The sequence below is a fragment of the Corvus cornix genome, chromosome 24 (genome assembly GCF_000738735.6).
Source record: "Corvus cornix cornix isolate S_Up_H32 chromosome 24, ASM73873v5, whole genome shotgun sequence".
Taxonomy (NCBI): domain Eukaryota; kingdom Metazoa; phylum Chordata; class Aves; order Passeriformes; family Corvidae; genus Corvus; species Corvus cornix.
The window spans coordinates 3,703,610-3,727,499 of NC_046353.1; the positions used below are offsets into that span (position 1 = coordinate 3,703,610).

At 48.9% G+C, this 23,890-nt stretch overlaps 1 protein-coding gene across 1 annotated transcript; it reads right to left on the reverse strand.

The window, feature by feature from the left end:
• Nucleotides 1–292: 292 nt before the first annotated feature.
• Nucleotides 293–22,745, reverse strand: LOC104692200 (beta-galactosidase-1-like protein 2). The gene is given in 21 exon segments (XM_039564848.1): nucleotides 293–1,001; nucleotides 1,442–1,558; nucleotides 2,460–2,574; nucleotides 4,364–4,451; nucleotides 5,616–5,694; nucleotides 6,502–6,573; nucleotides 6,949–7,095; nucleotides 7,474–7,580; nucleotides 7,771–7,851; nucleotides 8,477–8,614; nucleotides 9,117–9,201; nucleotides 11,288–11,352; nucleotides 13,965–14,046; nucleotides 16,624–16,716; nucleotides 16,993–17,101; nucleotides 18,515–18,610; nucleotides 18,893–18,961; nucleotides 19,152–19,349; nucleotides 20,543–20,602; nucleotides 22,664–22,709; nucleotides 22,712–22,745. Coding segments are annotated over 21 exon segments (1,968 nt in total). The 3' UTR covers nucleotides 293–914.
• Between the last annotated feature and the right edge of the window lie 1,145 nt (nucleotides 22,746–23,890).

Sequence of the window (23,890 nt, forward strand, 5' to 3'; positions counted from 1 at the left end):
TGTTTACCTAAATCCCGAGTTTGTGTTTACAGGGACAAAAAGAAAAAAGAAATCAGGACCCAAGATCCCGGGGCAGCTTTAAGGCAAAAGCAGGGATGAGTTTTCCTACTTGTAGTCCCTTCGCTTCCATCCCAGCCCAAATCTGATCCCTGCTCATTTTCCAAGGGGGAATTTCGTCTTAGCATGAGTGGGGAGAGGACTGGAGGACTCACTTGCTCTTTTCTCCTCCTTGGAAATTCTCATTCCTGCCTGGCTGAAACATAATGATACATTTGATAGAAGACAAAACACATTTCACTTTTTAAAACTTTTTTTTTTTCCTTTTGAGAGAGAGACGACCTCCATAGCAAAACTTAGTGGAAAAAAAAAAACAAATTAAAAGTCATTTGACAACCACCTTGGCCTCCAACACAGGAACACATAATGGCCTTTTTGCAGAGAGACCTGCTAAAATCTGCCTCAAAGCACGCCAAAATGGTTTTCCACACCTGATTACTCACATGTTCACCAACTATTTTCTCCCTACCTAATTATAAAAACGAGGAGGCCAGCGATAGCACATTTTGAAAGTCCCTGGAAAGCTGAGCTCAGCTTTCGGTTCAGATGGCTTCAGTTCTTTCTCTCTCTCTCTCACCTGCCTCCAGCACCTTTTTACTCCCCCACATCCACCAGATGGTCCAGAACATGCGCAGCCATCCAGGCTGGGGGTTCTCAGTAGTCCAGGGAATGAGCTGCTGCATCCATCCGTCCATGGAACAACGGCCCTGCTTCCTCCGGCCGGCCTCTCCTCTGAGAGGGCAAATCCTTTCCCTGGCTCTAGTGGAGATTAGCATGCCCAAGTGCTGAGCCATCACGTCCCCAGACATGCAACCAGGAATATTCAGGATGAGCCAAACATGGGAAAGCAGCTCTGCTCAGTCCACGTACTGGGTCCGTCCTAAATAGGGGATGTCCACGGACTGGATGATCCGTCCCGCCGTGCGCTCCTCAAAGATGACAATCTGCACAGGGGGAGAGAAAACCCCTTCTTACAAAGCCTGGGGGGCTTTAAATAATTTCAGGAGGAGGGGAAGGAAGCACCATTTAAAGACATCAGTCAGTGTGAGTCTGAACAGTGACTGAGACTCTGCCTCGGCACCACGTGGTGCAGGAATGAAGCAGCAGCACATCAGCTTTGTCTCCATTTCCAACTTGGGGCAGAGCTTTGTAGTTCAGCTGCCATCCTCGCCACCCCTTAGTGGCTGTCAGAGCCAGAGCCAGCTTTAGAGCAGCACCTTCCCTCATTTTCACAGGTCTTAGGAGACAGCACTGTCCTTCCCCTCTATTGTGCTGGCTTGCAGCTAAGGGAGGATAATTGATGACCTGTGCACATCTGGCTCTTTGGGACACGGATCTTTAACAACACCAACAGGCAAAGGGCAATCCCAGCAGAGCCTCTCACCTCGTTGCCCCCTCTCCGTAGCCAGGGCCCAGGAAGGTAAAGCGTCTCCTGAGGTCCAATCTTCCAGTATCTTCCCAGGTTCTGACCATTGACGAACACCACTCCTTTTTCCCAGCCCTGGAATCAAGGCAGAACACGGAATTACCGATGCAGCTCTGCTGCCTCGTTAGCGTCCCCACAGGAACCCAAATCTGCTTTCACACTTGCATTCTTTCCAGCCACTTTCTGCAAGTTTTCTGCTTGCTTTCCCTGTGCAAGTCCCTGCAGCCAGGAACATTTAAACAAGCCCTGTTGAACAGGAGTTATTCTTAATGTGCTCATTAAGAGGATAAAGCTTTCAAAAAACGTGCAATTTGTGATTCATGCTCGTACAGGAAATTTCATCCCTTTGAACAGACAGGCCTTTATTTCTTCCCAAGCATGGAATATCTGCCCTCACCTCTTTCCCAAGTGACAGAAATACTGAATTGCTGCTGGCTGGCCTGATTTGCAACAAATACGATTCTCCCAATAAATGGGAAAGTGAGCAGGACAGTAAGGATGGGCACAAGCCTTGGCTCTAAGGGAGGGAAATCAGAGGAGGAAGTTTAATAATACTTAAAATCTCATCTGAAGGTCTAGGCAATCTCCCACAGAAGGATGACAGGAATGCTAACTCCCATGCCATGGCCACAAAGAAGTGACTCTTTCCATGTCACACTGAGGAGACGGGGATAAAACAAGGGCCTCCATTATTTTCTGTGCCCATTACTCCTCTGCAACTAGAAAATCACATCTGTATGCCAGTAAAAAAAGACTGAAGTGGTCACTGGCAGCTCTGCGGGGCCAGTACTGCACGTTTTCCCTTCAGGACCTCTCCAGACTGAACAGAAGTACCTGGAGGAGACTTTCAGCCCCTCAGAATAATTCTCTAAAAGAGAGGGGGAGACTACAGACACAGAGGCCAGTCAGAGCTGTTGCACAAGTGTCTCTCAAACCAGCTCTTTAAAAACCTTGATTAAAAACAACCAGGACTTGCCTGTAGCTTCAAGAAGGTGTCCTGTGGCTGCTGCTCTATCCACAGCCTCCCGCGGAAAAATGCCGGCCCCACGAAATAATCCGGGACCGTGCTCCAGCCAGACACACGCTGCAAGCTGCAAGAGAGGGACAGCTCACACAGGGCACTGGGGCCACCTCCCTCTGTCCCCAGGGTCCACATCCCTGCCAGGCCAAGCTGGGGTACAAGACAAGGGTACCTGGGGCTGTCGCCACCTCTGATGCTTCACAGCGACGGGAAATGCTTTTTACAAGAGCGTGTGGTGACAGGACAAGGGGGAAAGCATTCAGACTGGATGAGAGCAGGTATAGATGGAATATTGGCATGAAATTTTTCCCTGAGAGGATGGTGAGGCCCTGGCAGAGGTTGCCCAGAGAAGCTGTGGCTGCCCCATCCCTGGAAGTGTCCAAGGCCAGGTTGGAGCAACCTGGGATAGTGGAAGGTGTCCCTGCCCAGGGCAGGGGTGGGATAGAGGATCTTTAAGGCCCTTTCCACCAAACCACTCTGGGATAAAAGCTCGGCTTCATGTTGGTTGTTGAGGATCCTTCAGATCTGCCAGGGTGCTTTAAATGTCTGTGGCTTGCTAAAGGAAGCTGCAGAACTGACAGGATTCAAACCAGACATTGCTGCCACTGCTCCTGTCGAGGAACACAAACACATCCTTGCAAGGTTGCAGTAATTAGGGGAAATCTGACATTATTTCTTACCTGTGGCAACAATTTGGGAGCAGGGCACAAACAGAAGAGGAAATAAGGAGTGTAGAATCCCACAGAAGCCTTGAGCTTCTGTCAGGACATGCTCCCTCCAACCCTTACAGACTGCATCTCTTGGACTGGGGGAAGTTATTGATCCAGTGCAGCCTGGCTGCCACTGAATTATTCAACTCAAAGCCTGTGACAGCTCCTTTCACAACACTCCTCTCCCTCCTCCCCCAGGAGACTGTGAGCTGATTGTGTTTCAGTGCTGCTGGTCAGCAGCCAGGAGCTGAGGGTAGTGGTGACTAATCTTGCTTTTGTTTGGGCATGGCAGCTCACTTGCTTTAATGCTCCTCTCTGGAAATGTTCCTCTAACACCCTGCAGTCCAAAAGGCTGTGAGTTACCCCATCAATAAGAATTCTTCAGGTAGCCCCCAGCACCTGGTAAAACTGCCCTTAGACATTTCTGAATGTGGACTTTTTTTCCTTTTAAAAGCCATCTCAGTTTAACGTGGCCTCTCTCTCCCTCCTACACAAAATGGGGCAGCTGTGATATCTCGGGGGATGCACGTAAGTTTCTTTCTGGTATTAAAAACATCACTGTAAAGAGTGTCTCTGGATTGTGGCCACAGTCCATAGGGCATCTGCTGCCTGAAACACTTGCTGAGGTTTTCTGTATGTGCTGACAGAGGCTCCTCAAACATCCCCCTGCTAGATTTCCTTCCTTGAATTAAAGCAAAACAACATAAAAGAGAGGGAGCCATCTGGATTGTTAATGCACTATCAGTAGCTTTCTAGAATTAATCTATCCCTCGCCAGTCTGAATTACTAAATATATCAGCCAGATTGGTAATTTCCAGAAAGACCCGAAATTTCCAACGTGTGGGTGTGTGGGGATCCTCCCGTTTGGGTAAGCCTGGTTTTTACCTACCTGATCTAACCCTGCTGCAAGGAAATCTTTAAATCCTGCACAGTGGGATTAGATTTCTCCCTAAATAATGGTATGGATCAGCTGGCACCATTTCATGCACTATTTCAGGCAAAGGTGTCAGCGAGGAACTGATCAGTGCAAAAATCCACCTCCCCACTGTTACCTCAGGTTGCTCCCTATCAGATACTGCACTGCTGGAAAAACAGGTGGTTTCAAATGAGGAAGGGGAAAAAAAAAAAAAATGTTTAAATCCCACAAACCTTTTCATGAAGGCAGGTTTCATCTCCAAACTGTAAATCTTGAAGTTCCTCAAGGGGGTTTTATTCAAGAAGACGTCACCAATTAAGCCTGCAAGAGCAATGGAGGTAATGAAGAGTTGAGGAGCAGCTAAGGCTGATGGATTTTGCTATTTGAATCTGTGGAACAGCAGGAGATGGAAAGCAGCCACGTTCTGCAATGGAATTAGAGTCCATATGGTCCCATTGCTCATCCAGATGGAGTGGGGAGCATTACTAAACTTCGGCCTCTCCATTCTCTCCTCTCCCTCAACTCACCAGGGCCCCAAACACCCTCCCAGCAGAAAACACTGGGATGTGTTGGACAGGCAGCACATGGGGCATTGTTGGGGTTTAGTGAGCTGACCATGCACAGATTTTTTTAAAGCAGTCAATCTCTTCTGTAACAGGCACAGCAAAATAAAACATGGGCCAGCACTGACACCCAGAGCTGCTCCAGGGCTTTCCATCGCAGGATTTTAAGGCACCTTAATAAGTCAGTCACCTTTAGCACCTTTTTGTTAAAGCTGCTCTCCCTGAAGCAGGCAAAGCCTGGGTTCTAATGCAGCCTCCTAATCACAGGACTGAGGCTGCTGAGGCAGCACTGAGGCTTTATGGAACTTTTCTGCATTAAATAAAATCAATACAGTCATGTGCCTAACTCCATTAATCTATTTTATAGAGCTTTTGCACATAGCTCCCCATTAAAACAGAATCAACCTCTTCCAGCTCCACCACTGTGTGCGACAGGCTTGAGCATTTCAGTCAATTCTGCTCAAGGGGATGCAGTTCCCTCCTCCTGAGACTGTGTGAGCTTTTAAATGCAATTATCAACCCCCAAGGGAAAACACGGATTAAAAAAGGTATTTTCCTTCCCTCCCTTGAAGTAATATGCTCACAGAGCAAGAGAAAGGGAGCTGAGCATCACCTAGGAAACCTAGAGCAGAGCCAGATTCATTGATAGCCTTGGCTTTAGCTATGCCCTTATAAAATAAACCTTGGTGCAGGGCACTGAGCAGCCACTGCTTTTCCTCTGATCACTCCAGACAGGGGCTGAGGATGTTTTTTAACACACTCCTTCCCTCACACCATTTCCCACCAACTCCCAGTCCTGACCAGCACCACAAGAGCTGTACTAGGCCCTTAGCTGGTTCTGTGCACAGCACACAGACAGTTCTGCAGCATTTACACTCTGAGAAGTGTCTGGGAGAGTTTGGGAGCACAGAAGCAAACCCACCTTTCCTCTGCTCGTTCAGTGCCAGCCCATAATTGACGCGCCCACGGTTCTCTACCAGGAGCCTCAGCTGCCTGAAGCCCTGCTAAAAACAAACAAGGAGAAGCATCAGGTCCTGCACCAGCCTCAGCAGAGGCCAGTGAAGCTGTTCAAGAGGGGAAGTGGCACCACAACCTTTGGCAGCTGCAATTTATAAATCCACCTTGAAGTTCTCTGCTGCCAACAGTGAGGAACTCGCAGCCTTTGCACAGAAGCTTTCTGGTTTGTTTTTTCATTTTCTCTTGAATTTTTAACTCCCATTTTGATATCACCCACAGAGCCAGAACTGGAGTTTGACACAGGACAGGCTCATGTCATAAACTCTCCCACAAGCCTTAAGAACAGCCAGTGCATCCACCCCCTCCCCTGCTCCTAGAGCCACCACAGCTCTGTTGGAATGAGCTCAGTCAGTACATTGTTCTTAGTGCCAACTTCTGCCAGGGTAAAACTGCTCTCAGAGCTAAAGAGAGACATTCCCCCTCATTTAATTTGAGACCCAAGACCCTCCAAACCCCCTTTAAACCTGCTTTGTGCTAAGGAAGATGAAGCCTGCGTGGATTTAATCTGCACAAACAGGGTACAGGTACTCAATGTTGTGGCTGAGGTAAGAAGGCTGGCAAATTTCGTGCAGCAAGGACTACAATAACTTGAATTTTCTCCACGGAAAAGCATTCAAACCCCAGTTCTCAATCGCAAAACGGCAGTGAAATCCCACTATTCCACTAGTGAGATGGTGTTTGATTAGGGCACCAAGCTAGTCCGAGTCAGGAGTAGGTGCCTTTCTGAGACTTCTCCCTCTTTAGCAGCCTTGGTTCTGTCATCCACACCCTGAGCAATCTCCAGCAGTTACCTGTCCCTCAGGAATGGAGAGCTCCACTGTGTTGTAGTCCAGCTCCCCCACGTACATGGTGTTAACAAACACCTGCAGAACAGAGCACAGGAGACCAGAGCAACCGCTCATCAATTATGTCATAATCAGATCACTCAAGCTGTATTTGGGGAAGAAATTGTCTCTGCTTGAAACTAGAACTGAAGTGTCCACAACTGTGTCACGGATTCAGTTCAGGTGGGAATAAAATAATCAAAATATTCTCAGAACATTCAACATTCTGATGTTTAAAGATGTTACAAGTTTTAGCAGACTGGAACTGGAAATTTAATTAGAAATGATAAGGCTTGAGGCTTAGCTGAGAACTGCAAAGAGTGAATCATAAAACTAATCTAAAATTTCGTGTTTTCCCCCATTTCCTGCCTCCACCCAAGGCGAGTGAGTGCCTAAGGAGCCCTGTGCCCCTACCTGTGCCCGGTCCCGGACGTGGTCCCTGGTGTGCAGGTGGCCACCCCCAAAAATGACAGTCTCGTAGAGCACATATCCATAGGGCTGCCCAATGCTGTCGTTCAGATGCAGATTCTCCATGTTCACAGGGAACTCTGACTTAATGGGCTGCAGAGGAGAAGCAAATCGAACATCAGGAGTGGCCTCTCACATTGGCAGACCACGCAGAGGCAGCAGGTATCCCACGCTGCCACAGGTGAGAGCCTCCCGAGCTCTGCTCCAACCCAAATCCCCTCCTGACCCTAAGAAAGCTGCACCACAGTACAAGAAAAAGGAGCCAAGGACTTGCAACACCACAATTCCAAGAGAACAGAAGTCACAGTGGAAAAGGCAAGATAAAAGATTTGCTGCTTTTGCATATCCTTGGCAAAAAAAAAAATCCCCAACCTCATCCTTGTGGGATAAAAAGGCAGAGCACAAATTGCCTTTTGCACCTAGAAGTTGCTGCCTTTTAGGTCTGGGATGCATTAAAAGAGGTGTCACTACCTGTAAAAGTGCTGGCAACACATCCCAGAGAGAGATGTATTGGTGCAGCAGGATGGCACCGTAGGAGGCCTTGCTTTCAATCATGGGAGGCAGAGGAAGGGGCTGGCCTGGGATGCAAAAAGAAAGATGGAACAATGATTTCAGACAACACAAATTCAAGATCCCTCCAGACCTCCTTTGGTCCTTAATTCCCAACAACCCAGAGCCCCAGGGCTGCAGCAGAAGGGGCAGTTTAAACATTTCCTTCGTGTAACAGTGTGGGGGGAGCAGTGCCTTGGCTCCTGGGTTTGTAATTACCAATGACCATGCTGAAGAGCTGTCGCAGCTTGAAGAATTTGGATGTGTAGTCTCCAGCCTCTGTCAGCACAGCATCGTAATCTGGAAAAGCAGCACATGTTTTGAAAACATAAAGCAGCTCTGCGACGGCTTCACGCAAGAAATGCAAGCCCCAGGCACAATTTTCATGGCACTGTCTGTAGTATGGAAGTCTGTACACTTTAATCTGAGTGAACATCACTAAAGAGCCACAGAATTCCTTAATTTAGACAAGAGCCATTCACCGAGGAGCAACACGCTTTCAGAGGTCTAATTTGCACACATCCAGAATTTCACACAGGATGAAGTCAACCATTTGAACAAAGTAACCATTTTAACAAAGGGCTGTTGGGATGAAAAGAGATTTATGGCACAGTTGCACTTGGTAAAATTAAAAAATGGTGTCTTGGATCACCATCTCTCCCTAGAAAGAAGAGAAATCAAGTCATCATCTGTGACACCTCTAATTACAGTTCAGAATAAAGGAATCTCCCACATCCTGGAGTGGGTTGGGAATTGGAAACACCAACAAAAGCCCCTTTTTAGACAGGTATTTGCTTCTGAGCTGTGTTCCACCTCATCCCTCCAGGACAAAGTGGTTGTGCTGATTATTCTCAGCATTGCTGGTGACTGTCACTAACCCAGGGTAGTCAGAGCTGCACAGGCAAGGCAGGGAAAATAAACTCACCATAACTGGTGACATCTGACTTGTACTCATCAGCTTCCAGAGCCCCGTTCATGAAGCCAAAGTTGGTGCCTCCATGGAACATGTAGAGGTTGATGGATGCTCCTGTTTTGAGGACGCTTGCTACAGTATTCACCATCTCTGCAAAAAAAGGGCAGTGCCAGGGAGGTCAGAGACCACAAATCTGGGCCAGGAATTCAAATCAGACACGTTCTGCTCCGTGCAGTCACAGTGATTTGTGTTGTGATTTGCACCTTGCCCTCAGGAAGGGCAGCACATCTCCTGATGCATTAATACATTCAAATATCCTCTCCTCCAGGTGAAAAGGGGTGAAGCTCACAGCCTCCAGCAGGAATTTGGCTTTTAAGCAGCAAAGTTGTAAGGACTCCTCAGTGAGACTCCTAAAGGAACACACTAATGACCCAATTACATAAACAATTACAGGAGGATGAGAGAGTCCTTAAAACATTCTATAGCTCTGTTTTCACTGCTCTTTAGATGCCCTGGGGGGTCTGGAATTGTTGGTTTATTTTTTTACTAGTAGCCTTCCTAATGAGCTTTTAAACCAGGGAGAAGGTGCTGCACTCACAAGGGGTTTAAATTCACCACAAAATGTCCTACAAGAACAGCGTTTGGTGCTCACCATCTGCATCAAAGACATAGTGAGGGCCTCCCCAGTTATCAAACCACCCGGTCCAGTACTCCATCACCATCTTTGGCTGGTCTTTCTGTGTCAAAAGAAAAACAGAGTTAAAATGGATTCAGGGCATTCCTGCACTCACCCCTTTTTCTAGAGAAGCATTGTTCAAACCCAGTGTGGGGACATGGTTTTACAGGAGTGTTTTCTTCTCAGCTGGCACCTAAGGAGCTCTGGGCATGAGAGGAACAAGGAGCTGTGGGCCAGCAATGCCCAGAACAGGCAAGCAAAGCTTTGTGCCTCTGCTCGTCACAAAGCACAGAGCACACAATCAGGTGCTATCAAACAGTTCTGGATGCTGCTGCTTGGTAGAGCTGTAGCAAACAGACAAACCAACTGTCAGTGTTTAGTTTTTGCTAGAAACACACATTTATAAATGTCTGCTTATCTGCCACGCCACTGCCAGCTGAGAGTCTGCAGGTGCAGGGCAGCCAGTGCTTGCCAAGGTACAGCAGCAGACCTGAGCTGCTTAATGCCTTTTTAATGCTGCATATGGTGCTAGCAGGGAAGAATTTGCAGGAATTAGGTCTCCATTAAAGGCTCTGCACACAGAGCAATTGCTTCCCATTTGTCACTGCCTGCCAGCTCCCTGTGGGATCCCACCCCCCCCCCCCCCCGGCCCCATCACATGGACAGGGCAATGTGTGCTCAGCCTGGCTGCCCCTCGAGCCTCATGGGCTCTATTTCCAGATTGTTTTGCCCTTTGTGTGATAGGGGCTTTATCTGATGCCACAGGAATTGGCTGAGGAAAGTGGCATTAAAGAAACTCGTGCTTCATTAGGACAAAACAACTGCCTGTAATCATCTAAACAGCTCTAGGAGATGCATTTAATCAGTCCATCCCCAGTAAACCAGTCAAAGAGGGAACTTTGTCACCTTCTGGAACAAAAACCCATAACAAGGAAAAGACAAAACAGCTTCATAATCCCTACAAACACTTCCTATCTCATAATTAGTCCAGCAAAGCAGGAGCTGCTTTTTTGGGGCTGTGTTGCATTCATTTGGTGGGGAAGGTGCCACCTTCTATTCATTTGCAGGGTTTGGGGAATTCTGGAAGACCTGAAGGAGGTGAAAGCACCTCCAGCAGAGCCTCTTTTACCAGTAAAGGAAAAGAAAACAAATGAAAGCTGTACGATTAAACATCCAGCCTGCCAGCAAGGCTTCCCTCCACAGCCAGGCAAAAGCCAAGGAAAGAGGTGAGAAGAGAATTGATCAGGGCTGGGGGCAGATCCCAGCTGCTCACATCGTTCATCTGGAGCAAGCAGGGCAACGGGAAAAGAGGACAGAGAGTGTAAAGAGAGAAATAACCTGTCACTAACCCCAAAACTTGCCATTCCCCCACCACTCCCTCAGAGCAATCAGGATACTTTTCACACCAAATGTTCATTAGGCAATTAATTAATTCCCTCCCTGATTCACACCTCTGGCAGCACAGGGAGAGGTTAAAGAAGCTCAAGTGACACACTAAAACTTCCTAAGTCTACCCTGAATGAGGCACTGGGGATGAACACCCCTCACAGTGCACAGGCAGAACTGCAGCACAGCAGCAGTCTGCAGAGAGCACCCACAGCACCAGGGTGAAAGAGTCGGGGAAAAAGATGATGGAACCTCAAGAGAGAGGTCTGACAATTGTGAACTGGGATGCTCCTGGGTATCAACACTTGAATGTGAGAAGAAGCCTAACCTCTAACAGATAAACACAGGGCACAGCTGGATGAAAAGCCTTTCTAAAGAGTGCTGGATAACATGACACTTAAATCCTCCCTCCCTGATTCCTCCTGATTGGTGAATTGTACAGAAATCACCACCTCTGCCTGACATCTTGCACTCAACCTAGAGAAGACTGTGAACTTCCAGTGTGGGAATCAGTAGCATTGCAGGATTTTTTGTTAGATGATAGTATAAAAAGAATATGGAACTTAATCGAAAATGATGCTTATGCCTTTTTGCTCCGCTTGCTCTTAGCTATGCAGATTTACCAGATAACCAACCTAAAGTTAATGCCTTGCCCTAATGAGAAGGAAGCCCCAAACCAACACACAAATCCCAACCAGAGTACCAGTGCTTCACTTCTAGTGCTGGAAAATGTGGATCAACAAAGTGTTTGTGCACCTTACCTGTACCGTGTCCAGGTATTTCAGTAGCCCAGGCTCCAGTTTCTGAAAGTTAACAGTGGCCAGTGCTAATGGGAAAAGAAAAATGTATTAATTTAGACTCATCCAAAATGTTTCCTTAGGCAGCAGCCCAGCAGGAGGGAACTGCAACACCTTCTGGACCCCCAAAATAACCTCCTCAGGAATTTCCCATCAAAGCCTTCACTTGGTATGTGGAATCCACGTGGACCACAGCACACAGTGGAACACTCACAGGCCATCTTTCAGCTCTCATGTGCAGAGATATTAGAGAGACAGAGCACCAGAGCAGCTCCTGGGGTGTCACCAGCTCTAATCAGAGCCTGTAAAGCACTTGGAGATCCCCACTTAAAAGGCACCACACAAAGGCAAACTTATTAGAAAGTCCTGTCTGGATGCCACACTTCTCTCCCAGGCTTCAGCTGCAGGAATCCCTACTCAGGCAATATCCTAGAGCTTGTCATGTCTGTGGGGGTGAGTGAGAGCAACCACAGGACAAGAGAACCACAGAGAACTGGAATTGGAAGAGTTCTCTGTGCTCCTGCCGCTCCTCAGGCTCTGGAGTGGGAACATCTGCCAGCAGGACAGGACACACTAATCTGGGATCAGTGTCCCAGCCCCTGGCACACACTTGAACCACTTTCATACCTCCCAGCCCCTGGTTATGCTGATATTTCTCCCAAACAAACTCTGCAAACACAGCAGCGATGATGTGATTCGGCATTAAGAACTGACTTCTAACAAGAGAGCTGGTATCAAACCCAGCCCCAGTTGTGTCAGGCAGAGCACTTCAAACAGAATATTTACAGAAGAAAAAGCTCCCTTCTCACTATTTATACCTTGATTTTAATAAGCTGACCTATGTAGTGCCTGAGCCGAAGAATTCAGCACAGAAAACACGAAGGGAGAACAAAACAAAACGTGGATTTAGCACTGATGTAATACAGTAGCTGGCAATGCTGAAGGAGAACGTGCCCAGCTCTGCTTTTCATGCAGACTAACAGCACACCATGGAAAACAGAACCATTCCCCAGAGCCTTATTTACCATTCTCACGGGATGCTCTTTCCACACACACAAACACGGTGTCCCACCATGGTCCTTCAGCCACGGCCTGGAGGCGCAGCAGAGGCTTTATTTTGTCTCCCATGAGCTCCCAGAAGAGTTTTATCAGCTTGGGATTCTTGGAATCAGCTTGGTTTGGGTTGGAAGGGAGCTTCAAACTCATCCCATCCCCACCCCTGCTGCGTGCAGGGACACCTTCCACTATCCCAGGTTGTTCCAAGCCCCGTCCAACCTGGCCTTGGACACTTCCAGGGATGGGGAATGATTCACAGGCCTCTCCTTTAGCCTTGTCCTCACCACCCTGCTGCTCTTCCAGTTGGAGCCCTGGTTATTGCACACATCTGATCAGTGACACGTTGGTAATGAGCAGATTGTTGTGACATCCAAGAGGCAAAGTGGGATCAAAGAGCTCCCGGCACGAACGACTCTGAACAAGAAGGAGCTCTGAGGCAGCAAACATTCCCTCAGCAGATCAGGGCTAGGCAGAGATTTCCACAGCATCCCTTCTCCTGACAGCTCTGTGGCAGGCAGAGAGTGACTCTGTGTGGTCAGAGCTGAAAACTGCTGCACACCCAAAAAAATCCAAAAGACAACATCACTGGGCTGGTGAAGGCCCGTGACTTCAGTTAATGAATTTATCCCTCTCACACTGTCATGGAAAAGCAAAAGGAGGCAAAAAAAGGAGGGGAAAGTCTTTCCCTTTAATCATCTCCATTCCTGAGATTGGAAAATAAACATTATTTATGACTGAGTGATAACAGGAGCACTCAAAGACCGTACCCTGCAAACACTTAATTTGGGGGAGCAGTCACACCTCAGGCAATTGGCAGGAACACAGGAGAGAGCAGAGGCCAAGGGCAGAGTAAATCCCAGCTGAAATTACCTGGAATTCTGAGAATCAGTGCCCCAAACAGTCAGATTTAGGGCTCAGTGAAACTCAAGCAGCTGCACCTCCATTTCTTCCCAGGGAAAAGGAGGAGGGTGCTAAGCAGCATTTAAAAAACTTATTAGAATTATCCTTTGTAAAAGGGCAATGGGCATCCTTTTGCTTTCTGCACATCTGACATCCTCCTTTACCTGTCTAAGGTTTTACACCCCAAAATAAGCTTGCTGAGAAGATGCTGCTGCCCCACAAACTACTGCTGCACTTACTGCTTAAATGTAGAACTCAGAATCAAGCTTTTAATGGACTTTTTTTTCTTCTCTTTTTAATTGCAAAGCAGCTACCTTAGGAATGAGTTATTACTGTTAGTAATTGCTGAGGAACTTGTTTAATAAATATTTAAACGAAGCATTTTCAGCCTTGTAGTCTGGTGAAACATTACGAAATGCTGGGTGCTGCCATCTCTTGACTCAGTGGGAAGTACAGACGCCCAATCCTTCACACAATGTTGCACTTTATGTGGAAAATAAACCACTCTAAACCTTTCTGGGAAGGGCCTGGGTTTGTCCTGGGGTGCACCATCCAGCCAAGGGGTCCCTGCTACCACAAACAGAACATACTCAGTGCATGCAGAGGGTGAATTAATGTCCTGTTTTCCTTCCAAGGCCACGTTCCCCAGAGATCACAGCCTGCCCTCACCTCTACAGGCACTCACCTCCTTCCACCAAGCCAAAGGACAGCCCATTCTTGTTGTCTGAGGTCATCAGCAGCTCCACAATCCCTCTGTTTAACAGGGCCTAGTTTAAAAAGAGCAAAAGCCATTGTGTTAACAGAGTTCAGCACTTCCCAGGATATTAAAGCATTACAGTATCACCTTCTGTGGGGACAGCCTGCAACTGGCAGTGGCTTGGAATGAAATATTATCCCTGTGACATCTCCCATTCCTCCTGAAGCTTCCCTGTCTACTTTTCCCAGCTTAAAGACAACTGGAAAGTCTTATTTTGTTTTAGGAAGCTGGATTGGTTTCTCACTGATGCATCCAACTTCAGGATTTCAGCTTCTGAGATCAATTTAATAAAGAGCTTCACTGCTTTCATCAAAAGAGGGATTCAGGTGGAAGCAGGAAAGGAAAAGCAGCTCAGCCTTCCTGACTGCCCGACAGAGGGAGGTGAAAAGAGCTGGTTTTCCAAGGAATGCCATCACAGGACAGCTCAGGTACCAATGTTTTTCAATAATCAATGAATTTAGTTGCTCCCCAATGTAACAGTACTGGAGGAAACAGCACTCTAAGGTTTTAAAATCCACCTGCACACACAAGGTTCTTCCCATTAGGATTGTTCCCTGGCAGCTGGTTCTTAACAGAACCGTGGCTGATGTTGGAAGGAGAGCTTGAGAAACCTCAGCTGTTCATTAACCACTCATTTCACTGTATCTGCACTGGAAGTCATTCCTCCAGCTCCCACGAGCTCTGAGAACAAGGCTTCAGTCTCTCCAGTCTAAATTACTAATTGTGAAAAGGGATAAAGCCCTTTGTTTATGGCCCCTGCCTGCACAAAGAGCAAACCTGGGCACGGCACAGTGTCTGCATTAGAGAGAAACTGCAACACAGAGGCTACAGACACACCCAATCCAGAGCTAGGACAACCTGGGGACTTTATCAACCCATCACCACCAAACTTAGACCTGAACAGATGCTGGATTCGGACAAAATTCAGCTGCTGAGGGACCTGGAACTTCTAACCAATTTTACTAAGGTAATTCTTTGAGCACTGCATTAATACTAAGTTTCTTCCCCTCCTTTTGAGTGTAAATGCAAAATGGAGAAACAGCAGAGCTGCCACACATTAAATGCCTCCAAGGGTGCAGCAGAGAAGCAGGAATAGAAGCTCAGCTCTGCGTGGGAAGGGTCATGCCAAAACACCCTTCCATGGCTTTCACTTTTAGGAAGGTAAAGGCATTGCGCCCAAAAGAGTGAGGTAAGCACAAGGATTTGAGGTTTTGTGTGAGTTGTGGGTGTTTCTTACTGAGTATATTAATTCCAAGAATATTGCAACTTGCTCATGGATGCTAGGTGTGAATTAACCACCTTGCCACAAACCAGAACAAAGACTCAGAGCCCCACCTCACATCAGAACCCACTCCAACCAAAAACGAAGCCCTGCAAATCCTGCTTTCCCACATTTTCATCTCTAACCACTATTCTGTACTTCCTCAGATGTAAACTGCACACAATCCCAGAACATGATGAAACAGCACTGCAAAAATACACCCACAGGCCTGGCAGGGGAATCTGCCCTGATAAATCTGAAACAGCACAAGCTCTTTCCTCACTGAGCCATGGAAAAGCAAGGACAAGCCTGCAGGCTGTTCAGACCCCCAGAATCTCTGTGCCTCGTTCATTTAGGGTTCTGAAAACCACTTGCTTGGCATTATCTCTAATTTGTTTGTATGCACACTTCATATTTAGCCCTGTAAGCAGAATTAAAGCACTGCACGAGATGGAGACGGTGCAGGAGCTGGCACAGCCCTAAGGGGAATTAGCACTCCTGCCATGGGATTATTGGTTTGAAGAGCCTCTGTACACCCTGAGCAATAGGACAGCCTGAGCCTCAGGGTGCTCAGGGTGCAGCTGGGGTACCCAAAGGGTTTCAGAAGGATCCCATAATCCTGCAGCAGAAGAGCAAGACTGGATGGGTGACACCCCTCACATGCAGCAATACCTTTAAGCATTCAGTGAGAAGAAATTAAACAACAAACCCTGTGAGAGACACTGCAGATCTTGTTATCTGCCTGGCCTGCGCTTGTGCTGGGGGCAAACAAACAGGTCAGACTGCTGTGAGATCCACCAGGATAATCCAGCCTCCCTGGGCATGGGACAACTCCTTATCACTCACTCAGGGCAGCCAGGGCACAGTTTAATTTCTTTTTGACAGGGCTAAGGGAGGCATTATGCCTGACGCTGAGCCCCAAATTATACAAGTTTAGGAGCGTGCTGGTGGCTTGCTTCCATCAACTTTCCTCCCAGGAAAAGTCAGCAAAGGGAAACCTTTATCAAATATCATCTAAGAGAGGCAAAACAGGACCCCCAAGTGACAGCTTCTTCAAGACCAGCTCTGCAATACAGACGCTCCCTGGCTCCCTATCACCCTCTTCTCTGGAAGACGTAATGCACATTTATCAGTACTGAGAGGGTTGTGTGCCAACTCTTCCACTCCAGGAGGAAAGATCCAAGGAAAATGCAGCTGGGGAAGGCACTAATGCTCTCAAGGGTCTCTCAAACCACACTCAAAAGTTATACAGAAAAAGGAAAACACTGTATGGAAGGTGATTTATGTGAGAGATTGACACAGAAACGAGTAAAATGCCACCATTACCATTTTGACATAGGTCATGTAGTTCGGGTCTTTGGCATAGGAACCGTATTCATTCTCCACCTGCACTGCAATGATGGGACCTCCTTTCTTGTACTGTGGGGGACAAAAGGGAGAAAGAAGGTGTTCACCATGATTTCTAAGCACAGGGACCAAAATCACACTGGCTGGCAGGAAAGATGCACCAGTGTCAGATGGACTCAGCTCCACCCTCCCATGCTCCCAAACCGACACAGAAAACTACAGCCTGTGCTGATTCCTGGAGCAAAACTGGTACATTTGTTATTGCCTCACCCTGCTGCTGTCACACACAGCCCACCCTGCTCTGTGCAGCCATTCCCACCCCTGGAGAGGGAAAAGGATTTTGCTTGCCTGGAGAGGGACAACAACGCGCATCAGATGATCAAAATAGGCATCCACAGCTTCTGTGAAGCCCTTGTACGTTGTCCTCAGCTGCATCTCGGGGTCTTGCAGCAGCCAGCTGTGGAAATCAGGAGAGGGAATGTGTTAGAGTGTCCTGTTCAGCCAAGCAGGGGTATTTCACCCAGTGACATCAAGTCACACCAGGGATCATTGGTGTCACCTGGCCAAGCCCACAGCGCAGCTGTGGCACCCCGAGCTGTGAATTACACCATGTGTCCATCACTCACACTTGTAAATAAATCCAGGCTCCAGTTCCCAATCTCTTCCTCTTCTTTTTGTTCTGCATTTCAGGCCTAAACTCATTTCATCACCTCCAGCAACAATATTTTAAGGGCTAATCTTACCACTCGAAAGTGAATTCCGTGCATTCCCAAGGGCACTCTACAACCAAGTGCTCCTTCAAAAAAACCCAATCCTTTCTCAAAACAAAGATTTCTGTAGTTGTTCCCATTGTTTCTACTGCTGATTTACAAGGCTGGGTTCTGTCTGGAGTTAACAGAAAAAAGGGCAATTTGTTGAAGAGGAGAATAACATAAAGCTGTAACAATTTAAGAGGAATGAGGCTATGTCTTCCTTTTCTCTGCAAAATGAGGCCTTAACTAAAATACTTTCAAAGGTCTGAAAAAACTTAACTCCTCTATGCTAAATGCAGCTTTTTTGACTCAGAAAAAATCAGCTCCTCTTTAACTGTAAAATGGGAATAGTACTGTGGCTCTTTATTAGAATTTTTAACCTGTCTGATAAAAAACCACATGGGTGATGTGAAAACAGAGGCACTTCTCATAACCTAACGTGGAGGTGGCTTCTGGCTCTGGCCATGAGGAGCTCCTTCTCAGGAGTAAGTCCCTGACACCTGAACTCTGATGCCAAAGGCAAGTGAAACGTGGAAAGGTTCAAAGAAATAATCCCCAAGTGTCTGCACTGAGGTTTGTGCTCTGTGCAGGAAAGGAAAACAAGTGATAACCTGGCACTGGCTCCACCGGGATCCAGGAACCAGGTAAGTCCCAGTGCTCTCAAAGCCTCCTACAGCTGTGTGCTTCAGGGGAAAACACAACAGGAGGCTGGAAAAGTTGTGGGGTTTTATTACTGCCAGCCATATAATGCAGATTTCTAGCAGGGCTTTTCAAAAGGAGCTGAGATGATGCAAATTCTTACACCGAGCTGCAAATCCTGTTCACGTTATACAGAGAGTCAAGGTGCAACAGCAAGATGGGTCCTCCCAGTTCTATTCTCTTGCTGTAACCATTATACCATAAAACAATTATTATTTTAAACACTCAAAAAAAAATTTAGAAGAGCTCAATAAGGTAATGAGTATTCACCTGCATTGGGGACTCAGGAAACAAATATCTCCATCTAGCAGCCAGCCATTCCAAAGCAATTGCTCTGAAGGAGCCTCGACTGTGTGATCAGGAGCTTGGGATTTGTTTGTCCCTCATGCTTCCCTGAACTCAACAATTTCCACACTCACCTGGGCAGACCCCCAAGGTCCCACTCCGAGCAGATGTAAGGTCCAGGGCGCAGAATCACCCACAGCCCATTTTTAGCTGCCAGGGAAAGGAAGGCCCTGGGGATCCAGACAGATGAATTATTGCCTGCCTGCAGAACCCCCACTCCCAACACTCCAATCACCATGGAATTTAGGTACCAAACCAGAAGGTTTGATGAAGCAACTATACTGGATTGGTGCTGAACTGATTAAGTTCCCAGGAGTCCAGAAGGCAGGGGAAGGAACGAATCCCCACTGCCTGATCAAGGCACAGCTCGAAATAACATCTCCACCCAAACCCACACACCCCGTCCCCTCCAAACAGGAGCATTTAATAACAGAGCTGTCTGTGCCACATACCTTAGATCCAGGTTTTTACTGAAGTCAAACTTCCCTCTTTCCTTTTCGTGCAGGTTCCACGGCACGTACCTGAAAGGCAGAGCGAGGGCAGTGGAGGTGAAGGATGGGATGCTTAAAGAAAACCTGAGGCCCCACTATTCCTTCCTGTGTCTTTTCCCACAGTAAGAAGTATGGAAATACATTGTTATGGCCCACTGGAATTAATAATAAAGTCCCACTGGTGAGGTCCCTGTGAGGCTCGGGCAGGGAGGACACTTACGTGGTGAGGGTGTTTAAGCCACACGCTTTCATTTTCAGCATCCGATCTTCCCAGTACTCCCGGGGCACTCGGAAGTAGTGCATGGAACCCCCAAATATGCGGAAGGGCATCCCTTCCAGCAGGAACTGGGAGTTCTCTGTCTGCAAGCCCAGGGTCCTTCCCCATAGCCCCAGAGGGGTCAGCTCACTCCAGTTAAACCTGGAAAAGAAAAGGAGACATATGAGCAGCCAGTCCTGGGGGAGAAATGTGTCCTCCTCGTTCCACCTCAGCCAGCAGGAGCAGCTCTGACCTTCCTGCTTCTTAAGCAAACCACACTCTTGGTCATACAGAGCACAAAGATTGTTCAGAAGGCTCTAAGGCAGTTGGAAGATCTTCCCAAGATGTGGATTCAATATTCATTTCAGTGGCAGCTTCTCCCCTGAACGCCCAAGCCACTGTGCCACGCTCTACAACTGACACTGCTCGGGCACAGAGCACGAAAGTCACTTGCCAAAATCACGGATGGGGAAGTTTCACTCCCAATACTCACAAGCACTTCCCTAATTTATGGAATTTAGGATGTCCCTGCTTTGCAGTGGGATGGCACATGGCTGATTTCCAGATCCATGTTCCAACAGCACCTGCATCTCAGTATTGCCATCCTGAATGTCTTGGGAACTCTGGTATCTTCCAACTCAAGGCACAGAAAAGACAAAACCCCTTCACCTGCTCCCTGTGAGCAGAGAACCTTTTCCCCAATTTAGTGAGCCCCCTGGATTATATTCATTACCCAGGAGAGACTAAATCAGCTGCCACCACAAACTTACCTCTGCCCACATCACTGCTTATATTAATCCTGAAAACGTCATTTGCCAAAGGAATCAGAGCCACGGGGAGAGCAGCTCCTCAGCACTTACCGGGGGGAGCACTTCTCTTGGGTCACCTCCTGCACTACTCACGGCCCTGCAGGCTCCCCAGCTCACTTTGGCTGAGCCAAAACCCCATTTTATCAACAAGCCTGGACACAGAGCAGTGTCTCTGCCTCCATCAGACCACTCCAGTGGCACAGCTCTGAACGCACAGAGAGTCAGACAATGGCAGCTTGTTCCTTATCAGAGCCAGATGGGAGGAAGGAATTCCCAGCTCCAGAAAGCAAGAGTGACCCACACATTTGGGAGAAATATCAGAGTGAGAGAAGAGAGGAACACCTAAGCCTCCAGCTGCTGCCTATGCTATGTGTAAAGCAGTTGTTAGCAGAGGGTGAGGATGGTGAGGATGCTCAGAGCTTGTGGCTTGCAGGGATTGCTAACCAGCAGCCTGCCTGTTCTCTGACAGGACAGGGAGACTGCAAAGGAGCTAAATCTAAGGTTTGCAGGGTACTGCACGGGCTGGCTGACAAGCTCAGAGGGTACCTGAGTAGCACAGCATTCTCACAGGGCTCTGAAACAACCGGCAGCAGGCAGGGGTAATACCTGGAAAAGGAAGCCAGATTAGATATTCACTCACACTGATTGTCCAGCCATTCACAGAAACAGTGCTGAGCAAGGAGACTGTGATGTATTCACGCAGAAGGTGGGGTAATAATAACAGGTTTTGATGATAGTGCAGCTCAGGTAGGAGAAATGAGCACAAAACACCAATCTGCCACACTTAAAGGGGGACTGCCTGAGTAAGAACAGGATCAAAAACGCTCATCTACATGAGAAAAGTAGGTACAGCCACAGAATGGTGACGTGAGGCTGGGAAATGGCAGCATTGCTCCCAAGGAATTGTTAGGAATTTCAGCAGCCAGGGACGGGGTTCTCAAGCCCCACACAGGATACCCCATGGCCACCCGCCCCTCTATGCTGCTAAATCACAGACTGTAACTTTGGCAAACCAAACCAGCAGCTACATCTGCTTTTATTTTAGGGTCAAAAGGGTCTGGTGATGCAAAACTCCAGTTTTCAAAGATTAGGTTGGAAAAGAGTTTCCAAGTTGTTTATGAGCTAGGTAGAGCCCTAAATTACCCCTGCACACAGAAGTGCTGCTGACTGGTGCCAGAATGAAGGCTGTGCTCAGGAAGCACACACAGCCAGATAAAAATAAACTAATCACTTAAGCACATTTTCTTAATCCCAGGCATAACTAACCTGGCACATTCCCATCCAGTTTCCTACTTTAAAAACTCCCCAGCTCCAGTGCTTTTTCTCCCCAAGAAGGGCTGGTAGGAAGCTCCCAGGCTCCCAGTATTTTCAACACATTATCTTAGATATCCTGAAATCCACATTTCTCATTAGGATCTGTCCAAGTAACCTCAGGGGAAAAAAAAAACCACTTCTGTGACTCAGCAGAGCTTCATCCTGTTGCCCTGAGCTGGACTGCCACAGTTTAAAATGTACCTGGGCTCTGTACTGCTTCCTGAAAGCAATTTATAGCTCCCAGCAGATTTTTTCTTCTCACTTTTGTAATCATAGCACAGGCTGCAAATAATCTTTTTTTGCAGGATTCTGTGATTTCATCTCTGCTTCAGGAAAGTCTGTTTCAACCATTCCATTACCAACTAACCCCAGAGCAGAGACTCTGAAACTGAATTGGACAAGTTAGTCCAATAAGATGGAATAAGACTTTTTAAGATGGAATTTGAAGTGCAAAATGGAAAAGGAAAGTCCCAATTAACTTCTAAACCAAACAGCCACGCTGTTCATGCCTGTAAAACACAAATGTGACTGAAGTCCTCTCTGCAAGAGAGATTTAGCTTTGGTGTCCAACCACCCCGTAACCAGACCAGTCGGGAGAAAAAACTGATGGAAAAGAAAACAGCCAAACCAGGGGAAAAAGCCATTCAGTTCCTTGCTGATGCTAAAGGACGCGCTTCAGAGGACAAGGGGCTTTTCCGCTAATCCCTAAGATGCACTGAGACCTCGGAGGGCTTTGCTGTCTATTCTGGGCTTCCTCTGGCCAGAGGAAAGTGAAAGCTCCGAGCTGCGCCGGCTCCCAGCTCCTGCCCTGCACAGCCCCGTGCTCAGAGACCACGGGCGAGGCAACAATCACAGCATTTCCGAGCACAGTTCCTTGTGGATACAGTGGTTTATTCCGGATACAGCGTTTTACGGATACACTCATACAAGAGACCTGTGGATATCAGGTGCAACATTTATTTAAAGCTTTGGATAATTCCGGCACGGCGGCTGCGTTACCCGCTCCTTCCCACGCTCCCGTTCCGCTGCAGGAATTATGGGAGCGGAGGATCTCTGATCGGGAAAGACGGGATTCTATCGAGCCCGTTAATTCCCCGGCAGCGCGCGGGGGTGGGGGGGGCACGGACCTTAATTACGTTCCTTAATGACAGTTCTCCCCCCCACACCCCCACCCCACCGGCGCCGCCGTTCCATCCATCCATGCGCAGTTCTCCCGCAGCCAGCCCCGCTCCCGGCGGCGGGCCCTGCGCCCGGCGGGGCAGCGGCACCCCCGCCCAACACCGCCGCCCCCCCCCCGGCCCCGCCGCCCCCGGGGCGTGACCCCCGCGCCTCTCGCCCCGCGCCGGGTCTCACCTGCGCAGCAGCAGCCACAGCACGACGAGGAGCAGCGCGATGCCCCGAGGCGGCGCTGCCGCCGCCCCCCGCACGGCCACATGGCGGAGGGACCGCGGGCCCCCGCGGCCCCCGGGCCCCGAACCCCCCGGGCCCCGAACCCCCGACCCGCCGGGCGCGGACCCAGCGCGCCTGCGCCCCGCCCCGGCCCCGGCCCCGCCGCCGCGGCCCCGCCCCGCCCGCCCCGCCCGCGCGCCATTGGCCGCGCCCCGCCCCCCGGGCCCGCTCGCCGCCTCCCATTGGCTGCCGGAGGGGCGCGCGCGCTCGCGGGGCGGGGCGTGCGGGGGAGAGGCGCGGCCGTGTGGAAACGGCTGAGGGGCGGTCCGGGGAGACCCCCGGGAGAGAGCCCCGGGAGGGAACCCGGACTGAGAGCACGGACCCGGACCCCCGGGAGAGAACTCCGGGAGAGAACCCGGACTGAGAGCACGGACCCGGACCCCCGGGAGAGCCCGGACTGAGAGCACGGACAGGGACCCCCGATAGAGAGGCCCCCAGGAGAGAACACGGACTGAGACCACGGGCAGGGACCCCCAAGAGAGAACCCCAATAGAAAGACCCCGGGCAGAGAGGCCCCTGATAGAGACCCCCGGAAGGGAACTTGTACTGAGACCTCGGGCAGGGACCCCCGATAGAGATCCCGGGGAGAAAACCCAGAGAGAGACCTCTGGCCAGAAACTCCCCATAGAGACCCGTGAAGAGAGACCCCGGAGGGAGATTTCAGACAGAGACCCCGGCTGGAGACCCCTCCCTGCCAGCCTGAGACCCCTTCCCAGCCCCAGGGCATCTCCTGCAGGTAGAGGGTCTCTCCGGTGGGCAGGTGGCTGTTTCTCTTTGAGGCACAGGTGTTTATCCTTTAAACCGCCCTCTCTGCCCTGTGGGGGAAATTCAATGTGCAATAAACCGAGGCAGGGGACATTCAGGGCTTGCCAGCAACAGTAGAAACCGAGATAACATTAAGTGGAAGGTGTCCCTACCCACGGCAGGGGCTGCAATGAGATGGGTTTAAGGTCCCATTCCATGATTCTGCTGCTAATGCTCTGTGTCATCTTCCCCCCTGCCAAGTACTGGTGAGAAAAAAGAGAAGCTGGCTGATCTGAAGGGGTTAACAAACACATTACTTAAAAAACCCTCAAGCAGAACTATTTTGCAACACCTACTTCAAAAATTCCCTGTTACCTCTGTTTAAAC